Below are 13123 nucleotides of genomic sequence, written 5' to 3'. Positions count from 1 at the left end.
AAGCACCAAAAATAAGGGACGCACTTGTTCAATTATCAAAAACTAATGAAGATCCTAAGATAAAGAGTGAAGCCATATGTTTAGCAACTTATGAGATGGAGAATTTTGAATTTTTATTGGGAATGAATATTTGGTATGATATACTTTTTGCTGTGAATTCTATAAGCATGATCATGCAATCCAAAGATATGAATATAGATGTTGCTATAGATCACTTAAGAGGCCTTATAACTTATTTGAAAAATTATAGGGAAAATGGTTTTGTATCTGCATTAGAATCCACCAAAGAAATGACTATTGAAATGGATATAGAGCCCAAGTACAATGAAAAACGTAAGATTCATAGGAAAAAAACATTTTGATGAGATAGTTCATTTCACTAAAGATTTTTTTCGCGTTGATTATTTTTTGTATATACTAGATCAATCTATTTCTTTTATTGAGAGTCGATTTGAACAATTTTTAGAATATGAAAACATGTTTGGATTTTTATTTGATTCAAATAAATTTAAAATTTTGAGTGAAGATGAATTGAAAAAATATTGCATCAATCTTGAAAAAAATTTGAGTTTTGAGGATCATTCTGGTATTGATGGTCTTGATTTGTTTTTATAATTAAATTTATTGAAAGAAGATCTAACAAATGAAATTAACACACCATTAAAAATATTGAACTATATAAAAAGGTTAGGTTCTTTTCCAAATACATACATTGCTTATAGGATACTATTAACATTACTTGTAATTGTTGCGACCGCTAAAAGAAATTTTTCAAAATTAAAATTAATTAAATCATATTTGAGATCAATCATGTTACAAGATAGGTTAAATGGATTAGCTATGTTATCTATTGAGAGTGAGATGTTAAAGTTACTTGATTATAAAACTTTAATAAATAATTTTGCAACTCAAAAAGTCAGAAAAATAACATAAAAATAAAAATTATTAGTCTATATTAACATTATAATATAGGTCCCTATCTTTCTTTTTTTTAAAAAAAAAAAGCAAATAATAGTGAATTATACTTTATTGCTGCAAACCAACTACAACTCACAGACTTCATTTAGGTAAAGCAAAACAGGAGGCTTTACCTCAATCACGTACTTATTGATATACATTGGTCTTAAGTCCTAACTTATTGATAACGAAGTAACAACAAAAGCAGCAATGTAAAATAGCAAGCAATAATAGATCATTATAGTGTAATATAATCATCATCATATTATGGATAGTTAGATACTACCATACTAGCAGGTCAAGTAGATAACTAAGCAATTTGATACTATGAAAATATATAGTAGCTAGTCGCATATTCGTCCATCCAAGTGGTTTGAGTTCTTGGAGAAGCTAGCAACATATATCAGAGTTTAGGTCATGGGTTGTATAGATTTTTTGAGCAAATCAGGTCATCCCTTTAACATCAAAAAGTAGAAACCATTCTCATATTTCATGAAGCAAAACAAACCCAACAATAAAATGTATATTTAGCATCTTAATTACCTTTACCCTATGAGCTAGTTTTTGGCACAACATTTGGATTGACAATCATTGGCCTTTGAGTATAACAGACTCTTTCTGAACTCTATCCAAAAAGAGGACTTAGTGGGCGATGTGGGATTGTGGGAGGATGGGTCTTGGCGATGGAGATTGGAATGGAGAAGGCAATGGTTCATGTGGGAGTTACCTATGGTGGAAGCACTCATGGAGGATTTTGGGAGGGTTACTCTATTGCAAAATGAGAATGACAAGGTGTTGTGGAAAAATGGTTCAACAGGGGTGTTGTCAGTTAAATTGGCATATCAAACTGTCTCTTTTAACTCCTCTATTGTTGAAAACCTTTGCTATAAGCACCTTTGGAAACTTTAATTTTAATTACGAAAAATGTGGTGGACTTTATTTGGAGGGTCTCTTTGAATAGATTTCCAACTATGGATAACTTATTGTCTAGAAGAATTGAAGTTCAAATGCTGGGATGTTCTAGCCCCTTTTGTCATGAGCTTGATGAGACTCTAGAACACCTTTTTTTTCACTTGTCAATTTGCAATAAGAGTCTGGAATCACCATTACTCTTGGTTGGGAATTTTCACTGCCCAACATAGAGAAACAATACATCATTTTTTCCAACATGATTACAGCTGGTTTGGATCATTGAAAAACTAAGTCTGGAAATCGGTTTCTTGTGCTTCGGTGTGGGAGCTGTGGTGTCACAGAAATAATATCATCTTCCTCTAACAATTACTGAACCTGAATTCTGTTTTGGAGGCTATAAAATATAAGTCTTAGGCATGGCTGGAGGCTACACTAAAAGCTTTTCACTTTTCCTTTTTTGAGTGGCACTCTAATCCTTTGACTTGTATCCAGTGCCTATAATGGATGGGAATGTATTAGTTGGGAGGGACACATGTTAAGTTGATTAAGTTGGGGCTGTTATGTTGTTAATTATCAATCTGGGAACTATTTTATTTGCTTGGGTTCGGTATTTTGGGGTTGATACTTAAGTTGGGTTTATGTTATATACGTAATTAATAGACACAAACATAGTGCAAGGTAGGATTTTATGTTGTTGCTTGCGTACACAACGGTATGATAATTGTATAACTTTATCAACTTGTTTTTGGTGGCCGCTACCACTGGTACCTCGATAATAATATATGTTTTGGCTTAAAAAATATAACTAGTTTTTTAGCTTAGTTAATTAGACTCAAACCCCACATTCTAACAATTAAAGGAAAAGAGAAATAAGAATGCTTTTATAATGGTAACACTCAAATTAAAGAAAAAATGAGGCAACCTTGTTATCCAATACGAGCATACTCAAATTGTAGGGCTTTTTTTCATCAGCCTAAATTGTTGGGAGTGTATTATGATTAATGAATCTAATGAGTTTATTGCAAAAGTATTTCTTTCGCACGTGTTAGACGTATGAAATTTCAGGTACCATGAACTAGTCTTGTGTATTTACTGAGTTTCTCACAGTATTACTAATCAATTAGAACGATAATGATGTTAAAATTGAAATTTATTTATATGAATAAATTCACAAGAGAATTTATATTTGTTCTGAAGTGTAGGCATTGTTGGTTGGAAGACATTCAAGTAGACCTATAGCCTAATTACAATGGGGCCCAATTTTTTCCTCAAGTTGGAAGAAATCAAGATTGATAACAGATATACGTACCACGCATTAATTAATGATTCTATAAAGTACACTATTAGAAAATATGCCTTTTACATCGGTTATTTATGACTTTCTATATCAATTTTTAATCGATGTTGAAAATACCGATGTTGAAAATATTATCGTTAATATCGGTTTTTTAAAATCAATGTTAACGTAAAATTGACAACATCGGTTATTTAAATAACCGATGTTATATAACAAAAATTACACCAAAAAAATATATGAATGTTGACAGTTCACATCAGTTTTTATACAAAACCGATGTTAACGTTTTGGATATTAACATCGGTTTTTTTAAAAACCGATATTGTTATTAAGAATTTTTTTAAATACACTTTCTGTTTTTACAAAAACATCCAAAATTTAACCTGTAAATTTCAAATCAGAACACACAACACAACATATATCATTTGCATTCTGCTTTCAAACAGTTTTTAGCAGAAAGCTAACTAGTAAACTATCAATTGTAAAAAATTAATTGGTAACTATGAATAAATAATTTATTAATAACTATCAATAAAGAATATTCAATGTTAAAATGAAACAACAATTGTAAAAAATGTAAAGCAAGCTAGTAAACTAATTAAGTAACCTAAAATTACATAGTTCCTTAACATCCTAAGTTTGATTTCTAACTTTGAGATAATACTGTGTCCACTGGATGCGAAGCGCCTTCAATCTCTATGCTTCCAATGGTCTAACATCATTAAAATATTGCATGATCAAATAAAACATAAGTTAATAATGTAATACCAATGATAAGAAAATCAACTCTGTTTGAAATAAACAATTATCGTTTTTCAATTATTCTTGAAACTTCCTAAGATTATAGTGGATATCCAGTGCATGACATAATAGTCACACTCAGTGTTTCCTTTTTGTCTATTACACTAAATACATAATGAAATTTGAATATTAAACGTTAACTACAATTAGTGTACACATACATAAAATATATATAAGTAGAAATTTTATTTAAATCACGTACCTTAACAACAATCCACCTAGCACCAGCCTTGGATTTAAGTTGTGGAGTATCATCAAGTCCTTTCAAAGCACTGTTGAATATAAGGAACATTAAAATATTGATGTTGTTGAGTAATGCTAATGCAAATGTATTGAAAAACAATATTGACATGTTAATTATTCCTTTCAGGTAGTTGTCTGGCCTGTTATGCAAGGAACAAAACCAGACAACAAGATTTTCCTTAGGCAAAATGTCGACCATTTGTCAGTGTGCGCTGCAGTGGAGACCAATATGGGTTATTGTAGTATTATACATTATTTAAATTCAGTTGTTCAGTTTTACTTATCCATTCAAGTAGGCTCCAAGGTAGACATTGCGTTTTGAATTCTGCATCTAACTCTTCATGTAACTTTCTAATTCAAATTGCGATTGTCCAGATCTCTAAATGGATCGTGGCTCGAGGAATCCATACACATCGGAATTCCTCACTCACATACTTGTCTCAGTCAAATGTCTATTGTTGTTAACACAAAGTTAATTATGTATAAATTTAAAACAATAACTTAAGTAATTAACAATAATCTAAATTGACTTACAGAATTCACAACTGTATAACAGAGATGCTGAGACATTGACCACCGTGTGCTATAACAGAGATGCTTCAGGGATATCAAATTCAGCCTGATCACAAATAATAAATTAGGTTTTATTGTTAGTAAATTATAAATTTTGGCTAATAAAGAAAATGAAAGATGAAAACTAAAATACCTGAATAATCTCCCATATCAAATCCTTCTGAGTAGTAGGGACTTCCTTCCAAGTCTCGTATGTCATGTCGACCTTATCACGAGTGACAATCCCCAAATATATTCTTAATTTCTTCTTGTGGGGATTGTCAGCATTCCCAGTCGCAGGATCGACGTGGACCACCGGTCTCTCTGCCCCAGGTGGTCTAGTGGCCAAGGATCGTAGTCGTGTGGCTTTACGTGTCCGCTTAAAGGTAGACGGAGTTTGTGATGCTACTACAAGAGGAGGAGGAGGCAAGCCAGGTGGAGTAGCCATGGGCCTATAAAGAAAAAAACTTGAGTTAGTTAACATTATCAAAAAATTGAATCAGTTATGTAAATGAATGTACCGAAATGAAATACATAATTAGAAAATTACATTAGACGATTTTAATTAATTTTCCTTCATCATGATCATTACGATTAGCATGAACGTCGTCAGCTTCTTCTTCTCCGACGATGTTAGGAGTCATTTGTGTGGACAAAGGACTAACATAAGTATCAATTTATGAATCATCATCTTCTACATTAACACCAATTGTTTTCCTGTGTAGAATCAGGGATCACCTTTCATCACAAGGGTCTTGAACATAAAATACCTGTTTAGTTTATTCTGCCATGATGAAAAGGTCATTGTGGTAAGCTAGTTTCTTTAGGTCTACCAACGTAAATCCTATAATATCGGTCCGCACACCAATGTTGTTGTCAACCCATTTACATTTAAAAACACAAACAACAAATTTGACATAGTTAAGCTCCCAAATTTCATCAATGAACCCAAAGTAAGGGATGGAAACTACACAGGGATTGTCATCATATACACTGACGAAGTGTTGAGATTCAGCCCTTAGGGTAACCCCACTGTTTTGCATTGTACTTTTCTCGTCTTGTGCTTTTGTATAAAAGGAATACTTGTTTATGTCATATCCTTGCCAAGTTATAACATTTCTTTTAGGCTCATCTGCTTGCTTTCTTAATGTTTCAGAAGCATTTTCATCAGCAAAGATTGTATCTTTAAACCAATAAAAGAAAGACTTGTTATGCTTTTTCAAGACCCAGTTCTTTGACATTTTTGGATTACTTTGTTTGACTAAACCTTCATGCTGAAGTATGTATGACAAAACTTCATTACTGTTATTCAAGACATACAAGTGAGCTTCTAACAAATCTTCTACACTTGGAGTGATAACATGTAATCCTCTTGAACCCTTACCGTCTACTCTGTCGTCATGTCGAGACTCGGGAAGCCCAACAGATTTAGCCTTTTCAATGTACTCTAAACAAAATTCAATGGTTTTTTCTGCAATGTACCTTTCAACAAAAGATGCTTCGGAACGATGTAGATTCTCCGTATATCCTTTTAAGATCTTCATGTATCGCTCAACCGGGTACATCCATCGCAAATAAACAGGACCACAACATTTAATTTCTCTGACCAGAGGACAATTAAGTGAACCATGATGTTAAAAAAAGCAGGAGGAAAATACATCTCCAACTAGCACAGTATAATTGTAGCCTCGTTTTCCAGGTCATCAAACTTGACAAGATCAAGGACTTTGCTACATATGACATTGAAGAAAAAGCACAGGTGAGTTATGGCTAACCTTACTTTGTTAGGCAAAATGTCTCATATGACCACAACTAACAATTGTTGCATCAACACGTGACAATTATGAGACTTTAACCCTACCAGCTTAAGCTCCTTTAACTGCACAAGGCTCTAAATATTTGAATAGTATCCTTGTGGGACTTTGACCCCCCGCAGACACTGACAAAAACCGATCTTCTCCTTTTTCGACAAAGTATGACAAGCTGGAGGCAAGTATATTTTTTTCCCTTCAGACCTTGGATGCAACTGCGATCGTATGCCCATCTCGACTAGATCTTAACGGGTATTCAAACCATCTTTCGGCATGCCTTGAATGTTAAGGAGCATCCCAATGACACTATCATATACATTTTTCTTCACATGCATAACATCAATACAATGTCTAATGTCAAGGTCAGACCAGTATGGAAGATCAAAGAAAATAGACCTCTTCTTCCATATGCAAGTCTTACTTTTTTCCTTTCTTTTGGGTCTTTCCAAATATAGTATTCAAGTGTTGAACCTGCTGGAAGACCTGCTCACCAGTTAACGATATCCGCGCAGTTTCGTGTTCTTGACTTCCATTAAATACTTTTTTCAATCGCCTGTAAGGGTGATGAGGTTTTAGAAAACGCCGATGTCTATTGTACACTTTTTTTCTACCATGTTTCAGTTGTATGTAGCTTGTGTCTTCTTCATAGATGGGGCATGCATGATGACCCTTAACACAGTAATCGCTCAGATTCCCATATGCTAGAAAGTCATTAATGGTACAAAAAAACATTGCACATATTTGAAAAGTCTCATTCCGAAACTCATCAAACACTAAAGTCCCCTCGTCCCACAACTTTGTCAGGTCTTCAATCAACGGACTTAGATAAACATCAATGTCATTTCCTGGCTATCTTGGGCCCGATATCATCATAGACAACATCATGTATTTTCGCTTCATGCACAACCAAGGAGGCAAATTGTAAATTACTAGTAGAACTGGCCATGAACTATGTTGAGTGCTTAAATTGCCATATGGATTCATTCCATCACTGGCTAGTGCAAGCCTAAGATTTCTTGGCTCTATGTGAAAATCCAGAAACAACAATCTATCTTCTTCCACTGGGAGCAATTAGCCGGATGACGGACCATTCCATCGCAGTTTCTGCCATTTGCATGCCATGTAAGGTCTTTAGCGTCGTCTCCATTAGCAAAAAGACGCTTAAACCTTGGAACGATCGGCAGATACCACAACACCTTCGCTGGAGGGCCCTTCTTTGAGTTTTCATCACTACTACACTCGTCATCATCCTTGACTTTGTACCGTGATACCCCACACCTAGGGCATTTGGACATTTCTTCAAATTCATGTCTGTACAGTATGCAATCATTGGGGCAAACATGAATCCTTTGATACTCCATACCCATTGGACACAATATCTTCTTGGTCTGATAGTAACTTTTAGACAACGTGTTTTCCTCTGGAAGCATATTGTGCACTACTTGAAGCAGTGAACTAAACCTTTTGTCACTCCACCCATATCTGGCCTTCACATTAACCAAACTTAACATTGCCGGCAACAGCGTCAACAAATTCTTGCACCCCGGATACAAAGGCTTCTTTTAATCACTTTGTAATGTATCATACATAGGAGTGTGTGCTTACTGAAAAGACTCTTATCCAAGGTCATGAATCATATCCTTCAAGCGATCTCTCATTTGTACATCAAACGGTTCATATTAGAACCCATTCTGCATGTCTATCATTTCACCATGCCATATCCATGTCGTATAATTCCTCTTAATCTCATCGCACAATAGATGCTCCCGTATGTCGTCCACTATTTGTCGTCTTCCGTTCAAACAATTGATGCAAGGACAATAATATTTCCCGTCCTCATCCGGTCGACTTCTTTCAAAGGCACATTGCAAGAACTCTTCAACGCCTTCCTCATATGCAGGGCTCATGCGACTTTCATTCATCCAACTTCGATCCATCTAAATAATAACTTCGTGATACTCACAAAGTTATTCGATGTATGAATATCTCACTTTTTTATCATAGGTGTGGCCCTATCCCATTCAGGAAGACCTTTTTTTTATGGTAGCTTCATACATCAAAGTTAATTCTATTTTGTTAAATTTGACAAAATTTCGGCAGCATTTCACATTGGTCTCCAAGTATACGACATGAAATCGCTGAATTTAATTTTCCGATAATCAAGTATGCACTCAGAGAACAACTAGAAATGCTTTGTACCGAAATTTCATCAAATTCAACAAAATATTGTTAACCTTAACGCATGAATCTACCATAAAAATATCAACCTCCCCGAATTGTCCAAACGGACAATTCAAGATTGAATAAAATGATTAATGTAAACTGTCCGCAAGAATCATTGTTTTCAGTCTCAAATGGAAATCTAAGGTTCACTCATAAAGAACACTATTTGTATATCATATATCAATTGTAATTAATGGCAGGGAACAAGTAATAAAAACATTAATTGGTAACAAACATTTGTACCTGTGATGATGAGCAGCACGATTCAAAATGAAAGGAACAATCTAACAAATAACTCAATGACCACCTACATCAATCATCATTCCGAAAAATAGATATCAATATGTGACAATGAGTAGGCTTAAAGTATGACAAAAACATCAAATTTTCCAATCATATGAACCTTTCAACTAGAATGGAATAAACAAGTGAATAAGGACATAGTTAAGTTTCTGAGTGCAGATCCAATAACATGATTTTGCATGAGATTATGGTTGTGTTTCCCCCTAGTATTGCTCTTGGTAGGTCTTTAGTGATTCCAACATCATTGAAAAGGTAAGTTTTTTTAAAAATAGTTGATGATAGATGTGAAAAGTCAGATTTATTTGAAACCATATTTTTACTTAACATCAACGCTGGCCTTCCTATCAGTTATAGTTATGGCAGTTATTTCAATCCTCAATCATATAAAACTGGCCTTCCTATCAGTTATAGTTATGGCAGTTATTTCAATCCTCAAGCATATAAAGCTGGCTCAGAATGCCTGTATTTCTAAGTTTATTCCTTTGCTTATAAACTTAGCATATGATAGGTTTACATTTATAGCTTTTCTTTGGTGTTCTTATTACAATATTAAAGATAATTGTCAATTCTGACATGCAAAAACTGGCAGCCTAACTAGAGTTTTATTTTGTTTTATCTTTGGGTAATCCGTGGCTTTCCCCTGTTTTATCTCAATTTTACTTTGCTACCTTGTGGTTTCAAAATGACACTTTGCCCCTCTGCACTTTAATTAGTTAACACATGACCCTTGTAAGGTATGTCAATACTATTCATCACTGTATATAAAATTTATCTCGCGTATAACTACTCTAAACATTTTATGAAAAATTTACACATGCATTCAATTTTGGGCAGAAGTTTTCACACTGAATTATTGACAACTAGAAAGCAGGCATAGATGCTTAGTTGAATTTACAACCTAATATCTGTCTCATGATTTGAACATTTTACACATATTATACATGCATATAAACCTTATCTCACGGACAATTAATAAAGAGATCAAAGGATTTTGGACTTGTTGGCTTCATGAACATGAATCTTCTTGAAACATAGAACTGATGGACTTGAAAATTTAGCTTCACATTTGAACTCCTACTTTTATTCTTTGACTAAACTATCTACATCAATTAACAGTTACATAAAAATATAGAAAATAGACAAGAAAGATCAATGATCAATCCTCAAAGTTACCTATAAGGCTATGACGCCATAGTTTTCTGTTTTGAGAGCCTGTTTGATTCAGCTTTTCTCAAGAAAAAATGCTTTTATTTTGAGAGTGTGTATACGTCACTTTTTTAAAATGTTTTTTATGCTTTAGAAAAAAATAAAAACCCAAAAACAATTAGATTTCTGATTTCTTTTGGAAGGAACTTTGGCTTTTGGAAAAGAAAAAGGCTAAAATTATAGCTAAATTTTAAAATTAAAAATAGTTTCTTGTAGTTGTAACTAAACCAGAAATAGTTTCTGCTTAACATAAAAATCTATAAAAAAAATCACTTTTTTTCAAAATCTTAAACAAACAGACCCTAAATGTGCTCCTTACCTGGATTTGAAAAAAATCACTTTCCATGCCTAGATAGTAGGCTTGAAATTAAAAAGGCGAGAAACTATATAATGTAGGGACTTCATGATTACGATGCATAATATTAAAAGTAAAAACCACACAAAGGTATTTTCTAGCTTAGAAAGGTTATGGGCTGCTGGAAATCAATTTCTCATTTTTAGGAATATATCAGACCATTTGTGTTAGGGGGATTAAATTCTGTTATCCTTAAACTCCCTTTCCTTTATTCCTCTATTGGAGTGCTTATGTTTAGAAAATTAGTGTTTACTTTCTTTCTTTTTCTGCTTTTGATATCAATCCGGAATCCTCCCTAGCTGACCTTGAGCCATTTATGTATTGGTCTTCTGGTTGAAAACAATACAGGAATTATTTTCCAGGCCTCAGTTTCCAGAAGTAAACAGCCATTTTTTTAATCCACTAGGAGACAAAGTGAAATTTGGCCAAACCAAAGGATAGCAGACCATAATTTACCTTACCCTCCTATCATTGTAAAGTTCCCTCTTTTTTCTCAAATAAAATATTTTAATAATAATAATAATAATAATAAATAATAAATAATTCTAAAAAAGCATTTTCAGAGCATACATCACTTGTAACATGATAAATATTTATTGACTATGTATATACTGCAAAAGTTCAGATGGTCATCATTTGTGCCCAATCCGAAGATTGCTATCATAACATTCTTTGCTAAAATTATAAATGCAGTAAGAAAATGAAAATCTTCAAAAATACATCCTCCAAGCAGAATCAGATAAAAAAAAACGAACAATAATAGGCATTAGATACTATGATATAAAAATTATAATTATTAAATACTAAGATGCTAAAAGATTTGGATAGCCTATCCCCATGTTTATTAGCTGTTATCCCTAAACATACTCTGCAAGAAATCGTCCACAAGTGACAGCCGATATCAACTTAAAAATGGATTGTAAATATGCTAATATTATAATTAGAAGGTATTTAGCAAGGAAGTGCATCCTGCAAGAAGGTTATAAAGTTCAATTGGGTAGTCCTGAAAGTACCTAGAGGAACCTATTTAGCAAGGAAGTGCATCCTGTTGTATAGGTGATGTTTTTGAATATTTTGTTGGCATACTACACAGTCTACGGTCCAAGGGAGATGCTCATAAAATTCTAATTACTTTGCAAGTTGGAATAAGTAGTAGAATTGTAGGATCTACATTTTCTGTGTTTCATAATTTTTAATGGTCAGGTATATATATGTTGATTGAGAAGTGTACTTACTGGCTTTGTTGATAATTTCCTGTTCTAGGTGCAAATGGAGGCTGATGACTCTTCCACACAGAAAGAAGAGCAGATGAAACCTATGCGAAATAAGGTAATGGGGTTGTGTGAATAAAGCTTCAAATAAGGAGTTAAACTTCACGTAAATAATATCCTGCCAATGTATACTAAGGATGGAATTAATACTTCATATTAGCTATTTATACTTCACATTAGCTCAGTCATTTCTTCAAATAGGTTGTAGGCAAGTAGGCAAGTAGGCAAATTGAAAACGAAAACACTACGAGATCACAACACACGAGACCACATCATGTTATCAACACAACATGAACTATTTATACTTCACATTAGCTCAGGCATTTCATCAAATAGGTTGTAGGCAACTTGGTTAAATACTTAAATCCCAAAAGTCCTAACAACCACCCCAACACAAGGCATCAACTACCATTCAAGATCATGTACGACAAGTAAACAGAGCACAGTAGATTGGGTGGGAGAAGGACATACCTGTGGATCTTGTGACGGTGAGTGTTTTCGCACGCCGGAGAAGCACACTTGTGACGGTGGTCAGCGTGGTGTTGCGAGAGTGCGAGCGAGAGTGTGCAGACAGTCCAGTTTTGGTTTTTAATTAAGTCATCCAAAGTCGATTTTTTGAAAAAACCGATGTTGATAAACTTATTTTATTTACAATAATGTCACCGCATTTTTGTTAACATCCGTTTTGTCAAAAACCGATATGAATATGTCGATGTTAAAACTGCTTTTTGTAGTTGTGGTAGTTATCTAACGATCGGGTCATACTCCTAACTATGTGAGATCAAAATTAATTTTGCTATTCTTCTCATAAAGCAAGAATTAGCCAGTGAAAAAAATATCTAGGTGAATGGGAATTGAGCTAATTCCATATTAACAGATATAAAAAAACCGCTACTTTTGCGATTCAGGATCATATGCGAGAAAAAAATGTTCGTATGTGTAATAATGTCATTTATTAATTTTTAGCATTAATAGTTCTCTCAATTCTATGGCGCATGAATATTAAGTTGGAGTTTGTATGGCATTCAAATATAACTAGAAAACTCATGAATGCATGTGATAGCAATTGGTAAATCTTTGGCTTACAACAAAATATTTTGATTCATGGGTTTTTTCCTCACCAACTCACTTGCATGTCATGTTTTATCCGTCTAGTGTTTGGTTCATAATATAGGAGACAACAAATTCAGAT

General features: G+C 33.7%; 1 protein-coding gene and 1 long non-coding RNA gene across 3 annotated transcripts; both read right to left on the bottom strand.

Annotated features, from left to right (window-relative positions):
- Window positions 1-3680: 3680 nt before the first annotated feature.
- Window positions 3681-4709, bottom strand: LOC121173849 (uncharacterized). Its single transcript, XR_005889371.1, has 2 exons — window positions 4170-4709; window positions 3681-3878 (listed from the first exon to the last, which is right to left on the bottom strand). It is a non-coding gene; the product is annotated as an uncharacterized lncRNA (long non-coding RNA).
- A 62-nt stretch (window positions 4710-4771) lies between these two features.
- Window positions 4772-12913, bottom strand: LOC102666752 (uncharacterized). 2 transcript variants are annotated; one of them, XR_001385655.3, is made up of 5 exons: window positions 12403-12907; window positions 11896-11975; window positions 9040-9103; window positions 4917-5214; window positions 4772-4829 (listed from the first exon to the last, which is right to left on the bottom strand). XR_001385655.3 is itself a non-coding variant. In XM_006601416.4 (4 exons), the coding sequence occupies exons 3-4, from the start codon at window positions 5208-5210 to the stop codon at window positions 4794-4796; spliced, it is 330 nt and encodes a 109-aa protein (XP_006601479.1). In that variant the 5' UTR covers window positions 5211-5214; window positions 9040-9103; window positions 12403-12913; the 3' UTR covers window positions 4772-4793. The 2 variants fall into 2 exon arrangements, 1 of the variants encoding a protein (XP_006601479.1); XM_006601416.4 differs by lacking the exon at window positions 11896-11975 and having other exon boundaries at window positions 12403-12913.
- Between the last annotated feature and the right edge of the window lie 210 nt (window positions 12914-13123).

This window comes from Glycine max, chromosome 17, assembly GCF_000004515.6.
Source record: "Glycine max cultivar Williams 82 chromosome 17, Glycine_max_v4.0, whole genome shotgun sequence".
NCBI classification, from domain to species: Eukaryota; Viridiplantae; Streptophyta; class Magnoliopsida; order Fabales; family Fabaceae; genus Glycine; species Glycine max.
This window is presented reverse-complemented; position numbering and strand designations above follow the sequence as displayed.